Source organism: Stenella coeruleoalba, assembly GCF_951394435.1.
Source record: "Stenella coeruleoalba genome assembly, chromosome: 8".
In the NCBI taxonomy this organism is placed as follows: domain Eukaryota; kingdom Metazoa; phylum Chordata; class Mammalia; order Artiodactyla; family Delphinidae; genus Stenella; species Stenella coeruleoalba.
Genome location: NC_137154.1, coordinates 11,097,387 through 11,117,737, shown reverse-complemented (window position 1 = coordinate 11,117,737; position 20,351 = coordinate 11,097,387). Strand labels below are relative to the sequence as shown.

The following is a 20,351-nucleotide window of genomic DNA, read 5'->3' as shown; positions in this document are numbered from 1 at the left end:
TCATAGACCTAAATGTAAAATACGTAACTATAACATTCCTAGAAGATAACAAAGGAAAATCTAGGTGAACTTTGTTTTGGCACGAAAGCATAACCAAGGAAAGAAAAAAATGTTATGCTGGACTTGGTTAAAATTGAAAAGTTCTGCTCTGTGAAAGACACCTCACCCCCACCACCATGCAGTGCAAAGGTAAGTGCTGGCAAGGTTGGAGAAAGTCCATGTAAGCCTGAGCACTGGGACACGAGGTACTTCCTGTCACTCTTGGGCCCTGTGGCACCTGCAGCAGGCTAGCTGGGGCAAACTCCTGTTACTTTAAAGAGAGAAAGAGAGACAGAGAGAAAGAGAAAGAATGAATAGACAAGCCACAGATTAAGATAAAATATTTGTGAAAGACACATCTGAGAAAAGACTGTTATCTAAAATACACAAACACTTTTAAAACTCAACAACGAGAAAGCAAATAACCCTATTAAAAAGATGGGCAAAGATCTTAACAGACGTCTCACCAAAGATAGATGGCAAATAAGCAGGTGAAAAGATGCTCAATGTCACATGTCATTAGAAAACTGCAACTTAAAACAGTAATCAGCTACAACTACCCATGTTCTATGGGTTCTATCTAAAAACTCAGAATTTACAACACCAAGAGTGAACCCTAATGGAAAATGTGGTCTTTAATTAATAATAATGTATCAATATTTGCTCTGCAATTATAGCAAATGTACCACACTAACCCAAGATGTTAATATTAGGGGAAACTGAAGGGGTAGGGCACTGATGGGATACATGGAAACTCTATGTATTTTCCACTAAGCATTTTTATAAACCTAAAACTGCCCCCAAAATAAAGTGTATTAATTTTTAAAAATCATCAAAGGGACAGACGATAGGGAGAGAACAGGTGTGGAGCTGTCCATTGTCTGTCCCTACCCAGAGGATTTGTGTGGCTTGTGTTTTATTTCTCCAGCAATGACTTGTGACAGTATGCATGAGTAGTGCTAACCAGGGAAGTTCCCCAAACTTTTGAGTCCAGAGTTTTTATTAGGGGCTTGTCATGTAGATGTGATTGACCACCCATGAGGCTGACCTTCGTCGCCAGCCCCTCCAAATGTCAAGTTGATATTGTGTGCCCTAAGTCCTCCACCATATATCATGTTGTGTTAGTATAAACTATCTGTCATGGCCCAAGCCCGCCAGGTTAAACAAAGACACTCTTACCAATCAGGACATTCCAAAGGCTTAGAGGTTACCTCCCAGGAGCCAAGGGCAAAGGGCCAAATCTTTCTTTGGGTACAATTAATGCTTTATTGCCCACAGAACCTGCATTCCAGCGCAGCTCCCTTTGCCCAATCCTTGCCCCCTTTTCCCTTCCTTCCTTCCTTCCTAGGTATTAAGCCAAAGGATGCTCCTTTATAAACATTCTGCTCACTAAGCTCTGTCTCAGAGTTGGCTTTCTAGAGAACCCTACCTGCAACAGAGGTTGTGATAGGATATTAGTCTGTAGTTTAGGTCCCACGTCCAACTCTGATCAGATTTTATTCACCAGGTTTTGAGATTTATTCTGAACTTTGCACAGAAAAAAACTGTACATCGTGTACCAAAATAGAAGCAAAAGTTTCAGTTGCTTTAGGAATTTAGATCTGTGAAGTATTTACTTTCAGGACTCCAAAGACAACTAAGGTAAGTCAGGTACTCGCAAAGAAATCTTTCTGTTTCTGGTCAGAGAGGCTTCAGGAGAAGTTCAAGAAAGATGACTGGCATTCACATTCAAGGATTATATTCATCTGAGGAAAATCCCAAAGGGCAGACAGCTCCTTAAAAGGAGAAATTAACCACTGCTTTGGATACGAGCTACATGAAACGCAAGAAAAGTAAAGGCAAGCTTAAAAGTGATGAAAGTGAAAACATGTATGTGTCACTCAGCTGTCAAAACAGAAGGAGAAAATCAGCAAGGAGCTGGTGGCATTGGGGTGTTTCATGACAGCCTGGCAAGGACATAGGTTCCCCACTCAGCCTTTGTGGTCACTGGTGGGGATGGGACCACAGTTTTTCTGTGCGGTTTGGCTAGAGTAGAGTGGTTACTATTTAAAAGTTTTCAGCTTTGCTATGCTGCCCCTTTCTTTGTTTTTTTGATTAGAGAGAGTAGGCTTTTCGTGTTGTGTTTGTTCATTTTGGGTCCATGCCCACGGCATTTCCAAGTTGCTGGCTTCTTCCAATCCAAGTCTTGGGTATAGGAGGCAAAAGGAAAACTAGGGAAACACCACCATTTTGTTCCTTGGGTCCCAAGGTCCCTAAATGATCTGTCTTTCCTCCAACTTGCAGAGTCTTCACATGGTTTGCCAGGTTTTTTAGTTGTACTTCGCTAGAGTCATAGGGAAAAGTGTGTCTACTTCTTCTTCTTCCCAGAAGTTGAAATCCCATATTGGCTTTTACACTTTATTGTCTTTTATAACCTACCCCTGAATGTCAGATAATGTCATTTCTATTGTGGTGCCCTATTAGACAACGCAGCTAAGGATCCCACAGATGGAACCTCTTCATAAAGGAGTGACAATGTTCTGGAAGAGCATATGGGACCAGAAATATTGTTGAGGGCATTTCTGGAAAATATATTCTACCATGCTCTTTGCCTTGGGAAACTGATAAGCAGCTGCACTCCAGTTAAAGTAACCCAAATTTGTTTCTCATCTCAGTGACTCAGTTGACTACATATCTGGAAACAGGAATCAAATCAGGACTCTCCCACCTGATTTGCCTTAACTTCAGAGGATTATTCACATCACGGTGAGGAGGCACTATATAACACTGCAGGAAAAAGAAGAGAGCCAACTAACTGGGAAAAAATAATCAGTCGACAGAACGTAACACGGATGTGGTCCTAAATGTATATAGAGCAATTATAAATGGGGGAGGGTAAAAAGAGTTAAAGGGAAGTAAGATTTCTGTACTTCACTTGAACTGCCAAAATGACTACATTAGTAGATTGTGATGTTGTAAATATATAGTGTAATGCCTAGAGCAACGTCTAAACAAGCTATTCAAAAAGAAACATTGAGGGGCTTCCCTGGTGGCGCAGTGGTTGAGAGTCCGCCTGCCGATGCAGGGGACACGGGTTCGTGCCCTGGTCTGGGAAGATCCCACATGCCATGGAGCGGCTGGGCCCATGAGCCATGGCCGCTGGGCCTGCGCGTCCGGAGCCTGTGCTCCGCAATGGGAGAGGCCACAACAGTGAGAGGCCTGCGTACCGCAAAAAAAAAAAAAAAAAAAAAAAGAAACATTGAAAAACACTATACATAAGTCAAAATGGAATCTTCAAAATGTGCAAGTAACCTGCAGGAGAAAGAAAACAGACAGAGCAGGCAGAAGACAAAAAATAAACGGGCAGACTTAAGCCCTAACGTACCAATAGTTACATTAAATGCGAATGGTTTAAGTACACCAATTAAAGGGCAGAGATTGGCAGAGTAGATTAAAACATGACCCAGCTATAAACTGTCTACAAAAAAACTCAGTTCAAATTGAACATCATAGGCAGATTGAAGGTGAAGGATGGAAAAAATATACATCACGAAGACGTGGATAAAAGAAAAACATGTGTCTATCTTAATATTAGATAAAGGTGACTTCAGATCAAAGAAAATTACCACAGAGAAGGATACTATATAATGATAAAAGGATCAATCTACCAAGACAATGTAGCAATCTAAAATGTGCAAAGCACAAACAACAAAGTGGCAAAAAAAAGGTGGAGCACACCCTGATAGAACTAAAAGAAGTAGACAAATCAACAGTTGTAGTTAGAGACTTCAATACACCTCTTTCAAAAATTTATAGAGGGCTTCCCTGGTGACGCAGTGGTTGAGAGTCCACCTGCCCATGCAAGGGACGCGGGTTCGTGCCCCGGTCCAGTAGGATCCCACATGCCGCGAAGCGGCTGGGCCCGTGAGCTGTGGCCGCTGAGCCTGCGCGTCCAGAGCCTGTGCTCCACAACGGGAGAGGCCACAATAGTGAGAGGCCCGCGTACTGCAAAAAATAATAATAATAATAATTTATAGAACAACTATACAGACAGTCAGCCTGGCTAAAGAAGAATGAAGCAAAGTCATCAACCAATAGCATTTCATGAAAATTTATAGAACACTCCACTCAACAACAGAATACACATTCCTTTTGAGCACCCATAGAACATGCCCCTTTTAGCAGGGTTAGGCTTTTTCTACTTGGGAATTTCTGGTTTAGCTGGTCAGATGCTGTTTTCTCCCTGGTACTTCCAGCCTCCCCTTCAGTCGTTACTGATAGTTTATAGTTTCTGGATCTGTACCTCCCAGACCACAAGAGAGTTTCCAGGGTCTTCATACACTTGGTCTCATGATTGGAAGTAAAAATAGCTCAATACAAATTTACAAGACCTTTTTTTTTTGTTTTTAATTTATTTATTTTTTTTTGCGGTACGCGGGCCTCTCACTGTTGTGGCCTCTCCCGTTGCGGAGTACAGGCTCCGGACGCGCAAGCTCAACCGCCATGGCTCACGGGCCCAGCCGCTCCGCGGCATATGGGATCTTCCCGGACTGGGGCACGAACCCGTGTCCTCTGCATCGGCAGGCAGACTCTCAACCACTGCACCACCAGGGAAGCCCTACATGACCTTTTCTTCAATTCTACTTGTGTCCTCTCAGAACACTCTATCCTCGTTTTCTCCCTTCCTTTCTTTCACACTGAGGCACTTTTACATTGCCATATGTCTTGCCTCTTATCACACCGTCTCCTCATCACATAACTTGTGTTATGGAACAAGGTGAGTTTTTTGTTTGCTTGTTTGTTTGGTTTGGTTTGGGTTTTTTTGCCCAACTAATTCTTGGATACCAGTTTCCCCTCTGCTAAACATGTAACTGGGGCAAACTGCTCAAATTCCCTAAGCCTTGTCATTTATAACATGGGAATAATGGTGACTCTTGTTAGGATTAACTGAGGTAGCCTTAACTCCTTTTCCTTTTGTCCTTCAAACCCTAAAATTCCATGTTTTAATGAATGGTGTTGATTGGGTTGGATTGGGAGACTGGCCTTAGGGAGGACGTTTACTGGAGATTCTGGAGGTCACCCTGGGGAGATTTCTGGGCAAGGGGACCAGCAAGAACAAAGCTCAGAGTAGCCTCAAGCCTGGTGCTTTTGGAGGCCTGAAGAAGAGCATGTTTGATATTTTTCCTTTTATTTTGTACTTAGAACTCAGTGAGGAGGGAGGTAAATAAAGGCAGAGGGGTGAAAAAGATTTGGAAAGAACTAGTGATGGGAGAAAGGACAGGTATAATTCAAGAGAGAGCAAGAAACAGGGAGGGAAAGCAAATCTTCCAAAGCAAAAGAGATCATATATTATGAAAGAAAACGATTATTTCAGAAAGGTTCATAATCCCGGTTCCTAACACATAGTCTACTTTTATTTTTCTATATCCTATCCTGGCTCTTGAGTGTATGAATTCATTGTCCTACGTAGCTGCAACTTCAGCAAAACAAAGTTTGTGTTTTCTGGCAAGATTAATATGTAAGCCCGATGTCAATCTACCTTTTTAGTCAGAACGCACCCATTTTAGATTATTTTCCACGTTGACTATTGATGACCAAAACAACCAAGTCTAGCTTGTGTCTGTCTTAGTGTCTCATTATTTCGGTCATAGAAATCCTGCAAAATAAATCAATTTAGCATGTGTCTTCTTGATTCTGGTAACGTCTAAGCAGGCCAGAAAAACCACATTTGCTCCCTACCATAGACAGTGTTAATCCGTCACCTCTCAAATTGCTGCATCCCTTTGGACTGGGTCTCGTAAGCAGAGAGGCCCAGTTAGTTGAGCTAACTAGTGTGTGGCCAGTGGCCGGCACGCGTCTCTTTAGGCCAGCAGGGAGCGCGTGAGCTCCAGGGCACCTGCTCCAGTCGTCAGGGGGCGTGGCTCTGCATCCTTGACGGACAGCTGAGGATGCGGACGAAGATGAGGTAATACAACCACACCAAGAAGAGCGTGCGGATGTGGGCGCGTGTGCGTGCGAGCGTGAGTGTGCAAGACACTAAGTGTCTCGGAGCTCGCTGTACACACACCGATCACACCGCATTAAAGAGAAAGAAAGAAAAAAAAGAAAATTCTATTTCTGGGAGGGAGACTGCAAAGTTACGGCCGGCGACAGCTGCAGTCCCGGGGCTTTGTCCTGGGGGGTCGCTTTTCCGCGTCTAGAGACCGGAGAAACCCTCCGCAGGCGCGGGTTTGCCCGAGCGCCGGGCTTGGGAGGGGCGACTCATTCTAGAAGCAGCTGAGCGGAGCCACAGGGAGGGGGAGCTCTGTCCCAGGCGGCGACAACTGAACGTGCGGTGAAAGGGTGGGGAGGGAGGGGAGGGAACTCGGCGTGCCAGTCCGAGCGCGATCGCGCGGCGAGATCCCACCCCGGCGTCTGCAGAGCCCGAGGCGCAACTGGTGCGAGGGCTTGATGCTCGTCTCGCCGTCAGCCCCAGCTCGCGGCCGCCGGGGCTCCGGCCGCGCGCCCGCCGGGTGGCTTTGCTAGGCGGGGGCCAGTTTGCAGAGAGCCGGACATTTGCATGAAGCGACTCGACCCCACGGAGCAGCGGCAGCAGCGGCGGACCCGGGCGGCGGCGGCGGCGCGCGGTCGGAGCCCGGCGGCCCTGGTCTCCGGGCCCCGGTGGATGCGCGGCTGGGGGGCGGCCCATGGGCCGGAGCTGAGGCTGCCCGGGGTGTCGGGGCGCGGGGCGGGGGGCGCGGTCGAGGCCCGGAGGCGGCGGCGCAGGAGGAAGCGGAGGAGGGCGGGCGCGCCGGGCCCGGGAGGCAGGCATCGCAGCGCTGCCGCCGCCGCAGCCCCGGGCTCGCCATGCTCCTGGCCTCGGCCGTGGTGGTCTGGGAATGGCTGAACGAGCACGGCCGCTGGCGTCCCTACAGCCCGGCCGTGAGCCACCACATCGAGGCGGTGGTTCGCGCCGGCCCCCGCGCCGGGGGCAGCGTGGTGCTGGGCCAGGTGGACAGCCGTCTCGCGCCCTACATCATCGACCTGCAGTCCATGAACCAGTTTCGCCAGGACACCGGTGAGCTGGCCGCCCCTGCCCCGCCCGCGCCTCCTCCCCTGCCTGCCCTGAGGTCTCCCACGTCGCGAGCCCACCGGGGCCCACCTTTGTCCGCATCTCCATACACTGGTGTCACCGAGAGGGGGTCGTGGAGGGGGCGCTTGACGCCCCACGATGCTCTTAAGATACTCCCTGCAATAAACGTCCATGCAAATAGTATCCGTGGTTTGGTTATGCAAACCGAGCTTCAACCTAGCTCCTAAAAAACCCCCTTTCACGCCCCCCTTTGAAACGCTTGGTGGCTCTTGTAGAAATTCCGGGGCTCACCAGCCCACAAGCAATCCCAGCTGATAGGAAAGGCTTGCTGCTCTCATTCCTCACACATCACCTTGGCTCAGACCCTACCGTGCCTCAGGCACCCTTGGGCCTGCCACACGTTCCCCTGGTCAACCACCTTGCTGCCTCTACCCCTCCGGGGTGGGATGGCTTCCCACAGCTGCATCCTGGGGGGGAGGAAGAAGGGATTCCCGGGAGGCTTTCACTGTGGTCTAGTACGGGCAGGGAGGGGCCTTCCTGGGAACAGAGATGGACTTGGGGATTCCAGGGCAGGAAACGCCTGGGTTGCTGTGGCATTGGTGAGTGCCTCTGCTTGGGCACTCCAAGCATTGAAGCAACAGGCCAGAGCAGATGGAGGGAGGCGGGGGAGGGACACAGCTCCGGAATGCCTGGCTGGGAAGCTGATCGCTTTGTCCTTGGAGGAGAAGAATTCCTAAAAAGAAACTGTCCCCAAGATTCGCCCCGTAAAGGTCCCCTATGGGGGACACTAAACTCCTATCTTTTTGTGAGAATCAAGTTGCCACTGTGGCCACCGCAAATCCCACATCCCAGCTGGCCAGCCTTTCCAGGTCAGAGCCAAGAAGAGAGCCTGCAGGCTGGAGGTCAGGGTGGCGGGTCCTTGGCGTGAGGGGCAGAGGGGGGGCTGCATCTTTTGTGTGGCCCACGCATGGTGCCCAGGCTTAATTTACCTGGGACAGGTCTGTCTCTCCAGCAGCCTCTTCATGGAGGTGGGCAGTTGTTTTGGGGATTCTGGCTCTGCTCTCCCGAGAGTGTGACCCAGGAGCCTGGAGAGACAGGTGTGGAAGGGAGGGACCGGAGGGGAGGACCGGGTGAGTCCCAGAGGGTCAGAGAACAGCTGTGTGAGCAAAGGCATCTCCGCCTCCTTGGAAAGCCCCCGCATCCTGTGCGCTAATTAGGATTGTCATGGGAAAGGGGTATCTTTCCACCCTCGTGTCCTCATCTTTAGTCATAACTCCTAACAACCTCTTTGCCAAGGACTTTGTAGACACCGACCGACCGGGTGAAGCTTTCTGGGGAAAGGATTCCAGAAGCGTTAGCATCTGGAGGGGCTTAAACCTTGGTGGGAAAGGGAGGGGGTTGGAGCTGAGAGGGACTGGGAGGAAGAGGGAATAAGGAGGAATGTGGGGAGGTCGAGAAAGAGGATTAAGTGTGGCCAAGGGGGAGGGGGGAGAAGGTAACTGTGTACTTTGGACAGAAGTCCGAGAGGGGAGGGTGGAGGCATCAGACTGTGGGGAGGGGGAAGCTAGCCCTGTAGGTGGGGTCAGAGAGTCTGACAGTCAAGACACCTACCTGACAGGGGACTCCAATCCTGCTCAGAATAGATGGGCAGGTGTTAGCTTTTCTATTTCAGACTAAGTCTCAGCAGCGGATGGAGAGACGTCTTGGTGACATAAAGGTCCCAGGCCTTGTCCCACATTTGAGAAGGGGGAAAGTTTCATCAGTGTTTAGGGATGTCTGAGATGGGCGTGGTTCCTAGGAAGGGTCATGGCCTGAAGGGCTCTTACTACAGAAATGAAGTTCTGGAGGAAACTGGATTGAAGGACAGTTGCTACTTCCCCCAGGTCTGACCACCCTTCCCTGAGGACAGGCTGCCCACTGCCTGGTGGTTCACAGTTAAGTCGGAGGCTGGAGCTCCTCAGATTTTAGACCCGACCTGGCCCTGGATCATTTTTCGAACTGCCTCAGGGTGTGTTTTACATTTTTTGTCTGTCTCTGAGGGATTCAGACTGCTTTGGTGTCATCCACTCATTCTACTGGTTCACCGGCCAACGTGGGCTGAGAGCCTCCATCCTCAGCGCCAGGCCCCGCGCTGGGTGCGCTGGGTGAGAAGGCACTGGGCTGAATTCCCAGGACTGCTGGGTCTGTCGGGGAGCTTGTCAAAGCAGAATAGAATCTCTGGGTTTCTGGGCTCACAGCCCCCCTCCTCTGTCTTCTCCATCAACAGACACACAGTTCCTCTCAATATAGCTCATTGATGAAGCCGTGACAGGGTAGGAACTGTAAGCCACCGGCTCCCAGGCAACCTCCGCCAAGCCCTGGCAACGTTTAATTAAATTACCCACCATCCCCAAGCCACAGTTTGAAGCTGGGAACCAGAAACATCCCCATAAACAAAGGAGAGCTGGAAGTCCCCTGCCCAGAGGCGATTCCTCTCTTTTTTTGTTGTTGCCTCCTCTGTGTGGGGACATTTCCTGACATGGGAGCTGTGTTTTTTCAGAAGTTGCCTGCCCTGCTGCCAAGGAAGTCCTCAGACTCTCCACTCCCCTGGGTTCCGACCTCATCCAGTCTGTCTCCAGGGAGATGGCTGGGAGGTTGCAGATACCCCCTGCCCACCTCTGTCTGTCCTGGACCCTTCTCATTCCCCAGACCGTCTCTGAGTCTGCGCTTATTTGCATTCTATGCTGGTCTCCTCTAGGCATTTTGGGCTAGAGAATGGGGAAGAAGGGAAGAGACAGGGCTAGATAGAGGTGAAGGAGTCTTGGCTGCTTCGAAAAGCCTCTGTTGGGTCCTCTCCACCCACGATCATTCACCTGGACTGGGCTGACCTTTTTCTGTTGTAGGGCAGTGGCTGGAGCTCTGTCCCCTGTAACATCCAACATCCCTGTGTTCTGTATCTTCCAACATACCTGATCATTGCCATTTTCAGGGCCTGGCAGCAGGATGGGGGAGGATCCGGGCTGGCAGTGGGAGACGTGACTCAGGGTCTCTTTCCAGACCCACTGGCTTACTCTGTGGCCTTCAGCAAGTGCCTCGGCTGCTCAGGCCTCATTCTCCCTCGTAGAATGAAGAGCAGCCTTAAGATTCCTTCTGTTTCCTTTCCTCCCATCATGCACATCGGCAGGTGAACTCTGGACTCTGAACTCTGAACTCTGAACTCTTGGACTCTGCGCCAGTGATGACGCTAATTAGAAGTAACATGCTATGAGGGAGGGTTCTTTCCAGCTCAGTTTTCTGTGCAACTTTTGCCTCTTTTATGTCTTTAACGCAGTGACGAGAGTCAGATGGAGAGTGATTCAAGGGTTTGATAGAAGCTGATTTTTAGTGCCCCCCCCAACTATACTCCCCACCCTGTGCGAGCACAAGAGTGGTGGGAGCAAATGTCACGACCACGTGACAGCTCCAGTGTGAGGGAGGCACCAAGCACACTGCACACATCATCTGGTTTCATCCTCGGCCATCTTATGAAGGACCCATTGTTCTCACTTCATAGGAAAGGAAACAAGTTGAAAAAGATGAAGTTGCTCAAAGTTTTACAGCCAGTCCACGGCAGAGCTGAGATTCTGAACCAAGTGCCCATGTCCTCCTTCATTTGGAGGACCACCTACTTCTTGCAGGCACTGTTCCAGGCTTGTGGGATATAGCAAACCATCCAAGTCTTTGCCCTCATGGAACATTCTAGTGAGGGTGAGGGGTGCTGGTAAGAGAGGCCTGGGATTTCCTGGGTACAGGAGCACAGTGCTGTATGGACGTGGGTGAAATGCCCTGGAGTCCTAGGGTCATGCCTGAAAGGAGTTGTCTGTCATTTCCCAGGAGCCAGAACAACTTGGGTGCTTTGGGATGTACGTGTCTGAGTTGCTGGAAGAAGCTTTTTTCCTCTTTCTTCCTCCTTAGTCTGTGACATCCTTTATCCCTCTGCCATTAGAAGCCCTGTCCTTGGGTCACACTGCACCTTAGGACCCAGTGGCTTTCCTCAGATCATCTAATTCAGGGTCCTGATTATAGAAAGGTCCAGGACTCGCCCATGTCAGATGGAGTGATCTCAGAATAATCAGAGAATGTAATCCCACCATCTCTCTTGTCCCACGACTTTCGTGCTGAGGTCTGCCTTCTGTTTTTAACTAACCCTCTAGGGCTGAACTGAACGCAGCATCTTTCCTTCCAAAAATCAGCTCTTCCTTGTGACACCCCTCTTCTTGTTAAATGGCGTCACTACCTTACCGCTCGCCCGTGGTCAAAGCCTCAGGGGTCTTTGACTCGTCTCGTCATTCTTTTTGGATGCCCCACATATACAGGCATGCGGAAGCTGAAACTTGAGCATTCACGATGAACACTCTGCAGTTGTTCACGTGCAGATTCCCGGGCCCAGCTCCCAGGGATGCCGGCCCTCAGGCCTGGAGGGTGTTGCTGATCTGTTCCCCAGGAGATTCGAAAGCACGTGATCCTGGATCACTTGGAATGCATTCAGCTACTTGTGGTCAGGTCCTACCCATTACGTAGGGTCCCTCTGGTCTATCACCTGCTTTTCATTTTTGCTGCCAGCAACCTCCCCCTTCCCCCCCCCCCATTACTTCTCATTTGGAACTAATAAACGGAGCAGCTCTGGTGTCATCACTTCTCTGTGTCACAAACCTCACTGGTTCCTCGTGGCCTGTACATAAAAGCCCTTATAGCCTAGCAGTCCAGACCATCTACGCCCTGGCTCTCACGCGCCTTTCCAAGTTTATCTTCCTGTATGCCCATATTTTCCTCCACTCCCGCCAAACAGATGTGCCTTTTATTCTCAGGCATTCCCGTAGACACCCTCCCGCCAACTATTCACAAGGTCCCTTCTCCTGAGATGCCCTTCTTCATCATTTTCACCTGTTGAGGTTCTCCTCATTCAGGCCCTATGTTCTCTGTTATGCTCTCCATTTCTTGAAATGTTCTCCAAATTATGATTACTTCCTTTCTTCAGTGGATATTTACTGAGCCCTCAGGACATGCTAGGCATGGGGGCTACAGCCATAAGCAAACTCCTGGATGCCCCCCCTCATGAGATTGGGAGTCCCATGAGGTAGGTGGACATTCATCAAATGAATCACACAAATATATGTGTAACTGCACCTCAGGACAGTGCAAAATATAGGAGCAGGAGTTTTACCTGGTCGTACAACCCAGAGAGCTTTCCTCGAGGAAGTGAGCTGAAATCTGAAGGATGGGTAGCCAGGAGGATGCCAGAGTGTGTGAGGGGAGGGACCAAGATTGTGAAGCAGCCCAGAGAGGAGAAGAGGCAGTGGCGAGAGTCTGCAGGAGGCCAGTGGGGCAGAAATGTGGGCAGAGTGTGTTAGGATTCGAGGAGACCACAGAGGTTGTGGGTGGAGAGCATCTTGGTCTTGACCTACAAGGAAGTCATGGAAGGGATCGAAGCCCGGTGGGGTTGTGGTTACATTTTCTGCTAGCGTTGCATTTGTTGACACCCTTTTTGGTGGCGTGTCTCATAACTAGGCACTTGTCTTGTTTTAGACTGGGGGGTGCTTCAGGAGTGCGTGAATCTGCATTCCCCACAGCAGCTAACGCATACTCAGCAATGTGGGCTAAATGATCAAATGCCAACGTAGCCAGAAGTCCTCACCCCATCACAGCACGTCTGTGGAGCCCTCGTTACTGCCGACTCTGCGTTAGGCACTGATATGAAAAGTGCCAAGATGCTTGTACCCATCAGACGTAAGCAGCTGTGCACCCCAGACTCCTTGAAGATGGAGCCCGGACTAGGAGAGCATTTCAAGAAATGGATGGCAAGTGGCATAGGACCTGAACGATAAGGAAAGTTTCAGTAGATCAAAGCAGCAAAGGAGGGCATTTTGATAGACGGGACCTGGTGAATAGCAGGGGCAGCGGAGAGTCAGGGAACACTGAGGGAGTGCAGGAGGAAAAGGGGGCATCTGTCCAGGGCAGAGAGGAGGATACACCTGGAAAGAGGCAGGGCAGAGTTTCCAGAAGTTCTGGGGCAACTCCCAGGCATAGCTGGGACTGACACCACCCTTGTGAAAAATGCCTTTTAAGCACATTTATGAGAATTGGTCAAGGGCATTGTTTGTCCCTGCTACCCTGGAGAGAGAATAAAATAGTGTCATTTAAGCTCTCTAAACTTAATGTCCTCATCTTTAAACATTGTTTCACAGGATTGCCAGGGAGATCAAATGAGATAGGATAGCTGAAGGTGTTTTCTAAGTAACAAAGATTGTGCAAAGAGGGAGTTTAAACTCTCTCTCTGGTCCTCCTCTTCTCTCTCTGTCTCTGTCTCTGTCTCTGTCTCTGTCTCTCACACACACACACACATACACACACATTTCACATCCCCTGGACTAAACTTTCCCCATGACTTCTCCATCCTGCTAAGACATACAATAGAAGATAAATTACAATAATAATCACCAACTTTTATTGCGCCCTTGCCAAGCGACAGGTATTATCTTAGCATTTATATTCATTCCTGCATTTAATCCTCAAATCCACCCTTTGAAGAAGCTACCCAGGACCCAAACAGATGAGGAAACTAAGGCTTAATCACACAGCTGGAAGGGACGGAAACTCTGCTGTTGGATCCAAAGGTTGCGCTGTTTGTCCCCCAGCAAGCTGGTGCCTTAGGAAGGAAATGGCGGCAAACCAGGGGCCTACTGGCCACCCCGTTCCTCCTGCTCTCCCACTCCCCCCACATCCAGCAGACCTCCTGGCGCTGAATAGGGAGGGGATTGTTCTGCTTCTCCCTCCTGCTTCTGAATGTTGATGTTTTGGGTCATTAAGGGGCTTGGAGATGGGGGCGGGGGGGGGGGGGTTATGACCTGGCAAAGGCCTGAATAGTCATTGTTCCTTTTCTTCCCCCCTTGAATGAGATTCTGTCCCCAGTCTTGGTGTCTCCCTCTGGGTTGGAGGAGGGGGTGGGTCAGAGGCCAGGGAAGGGGAGCCTTTTCCCACCACTTTGATGGATAGAGCTTAAGCTGACGGATGCAGAGATTCCAGCATCCTTGGAGCTCTCCCCAGTCTCCCTACCCGGCCTTGAACCAGGCATCTTCAGCCTTGATGTTAATATCCACGAAATGAGCCCTGGTCGGGCATGGATCTGAATTCAAGGTTCCGGTAGATAGAGGAGAAAGAGGCAACAGTTACAGGTGTAGTTTTCCCTGACAGTCCTGCAGGTTCATTTCTGCTGTCCTATTCCCCTGCAACAAACCCTCATCTCCTCCCTGCCCTCACCACCCCCCATCCCACCCACTGTGAGACTATCGAAATTGAGACTCTCCTATCTTTAGGAAGGTTGAGCTTCTCGGGGGCGGGGCGGGGGGGGGAAGACGTTAGATAAATAGAAAGTTATTCTTGCGATCACTCTTGCAGTTGTTGATATAAGACTTAATGCTGGGAAGTATGAGAGAGTTCTTCCAACCTGACCTTTTATTTTTTTTTTTACCACACCCAAAGAAGTCCAGAGAGCCAGCCATCGCCCCCAGCCCTGGGGCAGCCTTCCTGGGTTGGGGGCAGAGTCTTCCTCTATCCTCTAGGGTCCCATGACCCTGTGTTCATTTCCCCTGTAGCCTTCGGGGCTGAGGCAAGTGGAGAATCAGGGAAGAAGGGAAATGATGTTTCTGAGCGCCTAGCACGTGTCAAGGGCTTTATATACCTTATTGCAGAGTACAGGGCGCGTGAGAAATCCAGGTCCTGCCACAGACAAATGCATATTCGTTGATTGAGTGAGCCACATTTAATTTTACAAAAACTCGGCAAAGGAGTTATCATCTTGTTTCTTGGGGGAGAAAAGAAGGGTGTGGGGTGTTATATTAAGTGATCAAATTTGCCTGCAAACTAAGGTCTCCCGACTCCAAACCAGGAAGTGCTCTTTCTGGTACCCTGTTACTATCTCCCACATCCTTCCCCGTGTAACTCATCTGCTTCCACCCCCACGTGACTGCTGGACTTCAAAAGGGCAGGCATGAGCCTCATTCAAAGCTGATATCTCAACAGGCAGCCCAGTGCCGGCACACTGTAGGACCCGTTTAATGTCTGCCTATTAACGTAACACGATTCAGTTTCATCCCTTGGTGACCCTGATCCTCTCCTCTGTCCCACTCTGGCAGGGACCCTCCGTCCGGTTCGCCGCAACTACTACGACCCGACCTCGGCCCCTGGGAAGGGCGTGGTGTGGGAGTGGGAGAACGACAATGGTTCTTGGACGCCCTACGACATGGAAGTGGGCATCACCATCCAGCACGCCTACGAGAAGCAGCACCCCTGGATCGACCTCACTTCCATCGGCTTCAGCTACGTCATTGATTTCAGCACCATGGGCCAGATCAACCGGCAGACCCAGCGCCAGCGCCGCGTCCGCCGGCGGCTGGATCTTATCTACCCCATGGTCACTGGCACCTTGCCCAAGCCCCAGTCCTGGCCGGCCAGCCCCGGGCCTGCCGCCGCGCCGCCCGCCGCGCCCTGCTCCTGCCCGCAGTGCGTCCTGGTGATGAGCGTCAAGGCCGCGGTGGCCAATGGGAGCGCTGGACCCCTGCAGCCCCCGGCTGCCCGCAAGCACATGCCCGAGTCTGGAATGGTCAAGATGCCTCCCCCACCGGGCCCCGGGGCCAAGCCACTGGACAGCACGGGCACCATTCGAGGCCCGGTGAAGATGGTCCCATCGCAGGCGATCCGGCGACAAGCCTCCAGCACGCCGGCAGGGGCGAATGCGGTCTCCCCTGCTAGCCCCCCGGGAGCCAATGGCAAGACCGGAAGGGTGGCCCTGGCGACCTTGAATCGGACCAACCTGCAGCGACTGGCCATCGCCCAGTCCCGGGTGCTGATCGCCTCCGGGTAGGTGCTTCCATGGCTGCCTCTGAGCGTCAACTGACCAGGGGCATCAGACGTCACTGATCATCCGGGTCAGAGATGAAGGAAGGGCTGCCGAGGCTTAAGGTCCTCCTCGTCTTCCCCTGACCCCCTGGCTGCAGGTGGAAGGCAGCACGGTGTGGTGGGTAAGCAAGGATGTGGCCTTTGGGATCCAGCAGATCTGGATTCTAATGGAGACCTTGCCTCTTCCTAGCCCTGTGATAGGGGCGGATCCCTAACCTCGCAGAGCCCCAGCTTCCTCATCTGTAAATGCTGGCCGTAATCTTCATGTTAGGGTTGCAGTGAGCATTAAAGGAGGTGATGCCTACCGAGAGACAGCAGGCAACATTCAGGGGCTCCCACCACGTTCTAGTTTGGGGGCTTCATCACTTTACTTAATCCTTACAACAAGTCTATGGAGTAGGCATTTTTTTTTTTTTTTTTTTTTTTTTTTTGCAGTACGCGCGCCTCTCACTGTTGTGGCCTCTCCCGTTGCGGAGCACAGGCTCCGGACGCACAGGCTCAGCGGCCATGGCTCACGGGCCCAGCCGCTCCGCGGCATGTGGGATCTTCCCTAACTGGGGCACAAACCCGTGTCCCCTGCATCGGCAGGCGGACTCTCAACCACGGCGCCACCAGGGAAGCCCCTGGAGTAGGCATTTTTGATCCCATTTTACCCTTGAAGACATGAGAGTTTCACTCGCTCCAGGGCACATACCTAATCATCAGTAGAGAACGGGATTCAGACTTCAGGAGGTCTGAGCCCAGACTCTTCCCCACTCAGCCATGCTGCTTCCCTGTCAATCACCTACCACGGTGTCCAGCACACAGCAGGTGCCAGGTGAGGGTTAGTCCCTTTCCTCTGGTGCCTCCAGACTGGAATAACAGCCCGTGTTTAATGAGTACTTACTACCTCCCAGGCAGTTCCCATGCACCGTCTCAGTCGTTCCTGTGACAACTTGGGGATGTTGTAGATTCTGTTATGACTGCTTTTTATCATCCTCTTGGCCTTCCTGATCATAAAATGGGAGAGACGCAGGTCCACGTGGTACCCGTAGCCTTTGCCTGCCAGCCCCTGATTTCTTGTGAGATTGGCCTCTTATATCTGTCCAATCTTCCCTTTCTCTGGAGGAGCCTGGCCCTGCCTGCCACCCAAGCCCCAGACATTCGGCATGGTTCAGAGGTAGGTTGGACCCAAGAGTGTGAAGGTCAGGCTGCCCAGAGGAAGATCTCTGCACAGAGAGGCTCAGCGCCGGGAGGAGACAGGAAGGAGGGTAGCTTGCAGACCGTGAGGCCGGGCCTTTACTCCTGCCTCTGCCACTGGGTGAGGCGTGGAATCTTTGCAAGGTCCGTGTTCCCCCTGTGTGGAATGGGGATCATCATGCTTGCCTTGCCTACCCCATGGAGTCAGTGTCACAACCTCAGCTAAGAGCAGTCACCCCTTAACAGCTGACCCGATGCGCTCGCCGGCATTAACTCATGACTTTACACCATGATGCAAGTGTCAGGCATGGGCACTCAGCTAGGAATTAACTCCCCAAGGAGAGAGGCACAGCCCACGTGTTACAGAGCGGGAGCTGGAACCTAGATGTTCGTCTCCTAGTCTGCCGCTCTTTTGGCCAAAGCCCAGCTCCTCGTTGTATTCAAAGGCAACTTATAAATGGTCAGATGCTAGTCAGATGCCCGGGGTTTTCATGACTTCCTCTGAGCCTGCAGAAGTATTTGGCAGAGGGGAAGGGGTACCCGCACGATGCTGCTGCTCAGTTTCTCCACACTGGCGTACAGCAGCATCCCGGGGCCCCTAACGGAGTTCCAGGGCGACTGCTGGCATGGCAGAGGGAGGCTCCTATAGTGGGTAAGAACACAGTCTTTAGAATCTGACTGGCTGGGCTGGAACCCAAGTTTCTGGCTGTGTAACTTGGGGCAAGTTTTGCATCCTCTATCTTCAGTTTACTCATCTGTAAAATGGGGATAGGAATGGTACCTTGCTTATAGGGTTCGTCACGAGGACTAAATGAAATATCCAGTGTGGAATTACTACAGTGCTTGGCACATAATAAGAGTCTTTTCAGTATTAGCTGCTATTACTATTACGAACAGTATCTATGCGCTCTGTAGTTACTGAGTCGAATCTGACGCCCTACTTCATTTCTGGCGCCCTACACAAAAGCCAAGTGACCCCATGCCATACTTGAGGGAGGGGAACCCCAGATCGCTTTAAATGTCAATGAAGGATTCGTCAGCTCTTTATCTCTCTGCTCGAGTATCTGCCTGCCAATAGAATCCGAGCAGCAGAATTGGGGCGGAGGTCTGGGCAGTGCAATTTCAAAAGGGCTATAGAAACAAGTTGTTTTTTTCTCTGCTCTGTTTTCCTGACAAGGGAGGCCCCTCCCTACCCTCTCTGTCTTCCAGCCCTCTCCTTTTCACCTCTTACCACCTCCCTCACCCCCACTACCATCTTCTCCTCCAGTCTTTCTTGGCCATTTAATTAGCGTGTTTATTCCCTTTGTCTGCCGTTGCCATCGACCTTCTGTCGTCCAACGGCCCCTTCCCCCTCCCCTCTCTGCCCATGACCTCTTCCAGTAACTTTCCCACGGAAAAAAGGAAGACCAGGGAGGGCGGGAGAGGTGGGATGGAGAGAAGGGTTTGGGGGGAACAAAAGATCCTGTGAATTATTCAGAGACACAAGCAGGGGGTTTCTAAAGAGGAGAGAGGAGGGCTGTGCTGAGGGGGGCGGGAGTCGCCCCTCTGGCCGTCTTTTCCAGAATGGAGGCTTCTCTATCTCCAGCGAGACCTCAGTTGCTGGAGAGACAAGACCATTGTTCCGCCGAGGATTCCTGGGTTGGCTCGTAACTCCCAGAAAAACACTTCTCACCATGGTATCTGCAGAGCTATTCTCCCCTCATCAACCCCCCCCTTCCCCTGCCACCTTGCCAGCTCTTCTCTTTTCTTAGTTTTGTATGTTAGAGACAGAAATTAAAACGTGCACCCTCCATGACTGGGAACTTCCCCACGGCACGGGGGCAGGGGGTGTCTGCTGATGGGCCAACGAGTAGTTGGGTCAGGCAGCTTTTGCTGAGCTGAGCTGCCTGGAGGATGTGAATGCTCACCTGCCTTTGGGTTACTGACCTCTAGGAAAAGGACTCAGGCACCTATAACCCTGGGGGCCCCGACAGGGTGTGCCCGGTGTGGACCATACAGGCTGTTCTCCTTGGTTTTCATTTTAACGAAGAACGGTGAGGGAAGGGTGGTCAAGTGTTGCCAGCCCAGCGATCTGCCCAGCACTCAACTTTGTATTAACACTTTACACCTGACATCCTCAAGAATCTGAGAAAATTGGCATATTAAGCAGGAAAAGGCTTTTATCAAGCCCAACTTCCTCTTTCCTTTGGGAACCAAAAAATGTAAACAGTCACCCAAATTTGCATAGGGCTTGCTATTTACAAAGTATTCGACCTGGATCCTAAATCCTCCCTCCCTGGGAACCCAGGGACAGGGATTTAGGGTGCCCTGTTTACTGCGTGGTAACTCGGAGGCGGTCCTGAATGGCAGAGAGACTGCGCGGTACTCCCAAAGGCACAAAGTCGGTGCAGAGCTGGGCTAGAAGCAGATATCCTGACCCCCTTGCAGGGCCCCTTCCGCTGGACCCTTCTGTATTTCATAAGCAAATATCCCCTCTTCCCCAAGCCCTGCTGCCACCATCCAGAGCCTCCTGACAAGCCCTTCCGCCATGTTGTCCCTGTCCTGGCGTGGCAGGGACACCCACCTGTTCCACAGTATTCACCAGCACACCCTCCCTCTCCCCAGACCTTGCCCCCAGCGCTGAGTTCTCGGGCTGCCCGGGATGTGCGCTCTGGGGATTGGACTATTTCCTGGTTAACCAGGTTGGGTGTGGAAACCTGCCAGTCCAGTTTGTGGGAACAAAGGTGGCTTTTGTCACCCAGATCACAGCTACTTATCAGCTGAAGTGGGGGCCTTGGAGATGGTGAGGGGGGAAGGCAGGTGCTGGGCTGGGTGGCGCCCACTGCCCCCTGGTGTGGATCCAGGCACAGAGGAGGGACCCTGCCCACCCCCCCTCCCCAGAGAGAGGCGGGCGGAGAATCGGCCCCAGGTGGGGGACCCAAGGCAGAGACTGCACTTTGGGTCCCCAGGTACTGGGGTGGGAAGTCATCAGGAAGTCTCCTCGGCAGCTTCTAACCCAAGACTTTCACAGTTTTACAGACAGGGAAATTGAGGCTCAGAAAAGCTGATGGACATTGTTACTGGCAGGACTGGGTCTTTAAGCTGATTTCTCTGACCCCCCATCCGCTATACCATGCCTGGCCCTGTGGGGCAGGTTACAGAGTCTGGAATCAAGTCTGTGCCTCTTTTT

At 51.4% G+C, this 20,351-nt stretch overlaps 1 protein-coding gene across 1 annotated transcript in view; it reads left to right on the top strand.

The window, feature by feature from the left end:
• Positions 1–6,756: 6,756 nt before the first annotated feature.
• DTX4 (deltex E3 ubiquitin ligase 4) overlaps positions 6,757–20,351 on the top strand; it is a 33,575-nt gene continuing 19,980 nt past the window's right edge. Inside the window, exons 1-2 of the mRNA XM_079930060.1 lie at positions 6,757–7,075; positions 15,241–15,964. Coding sequence (XP_079786186.1) covers positions 6,865–7,075; positions 15,241–15,964 — 935 coding nt within the window. The 5' untranslated portion in view covers positions 6,757–6,864. The remainder of the gene's footprint in view (positions 7,076–15,240; positions 15,965–20,351) is intronic.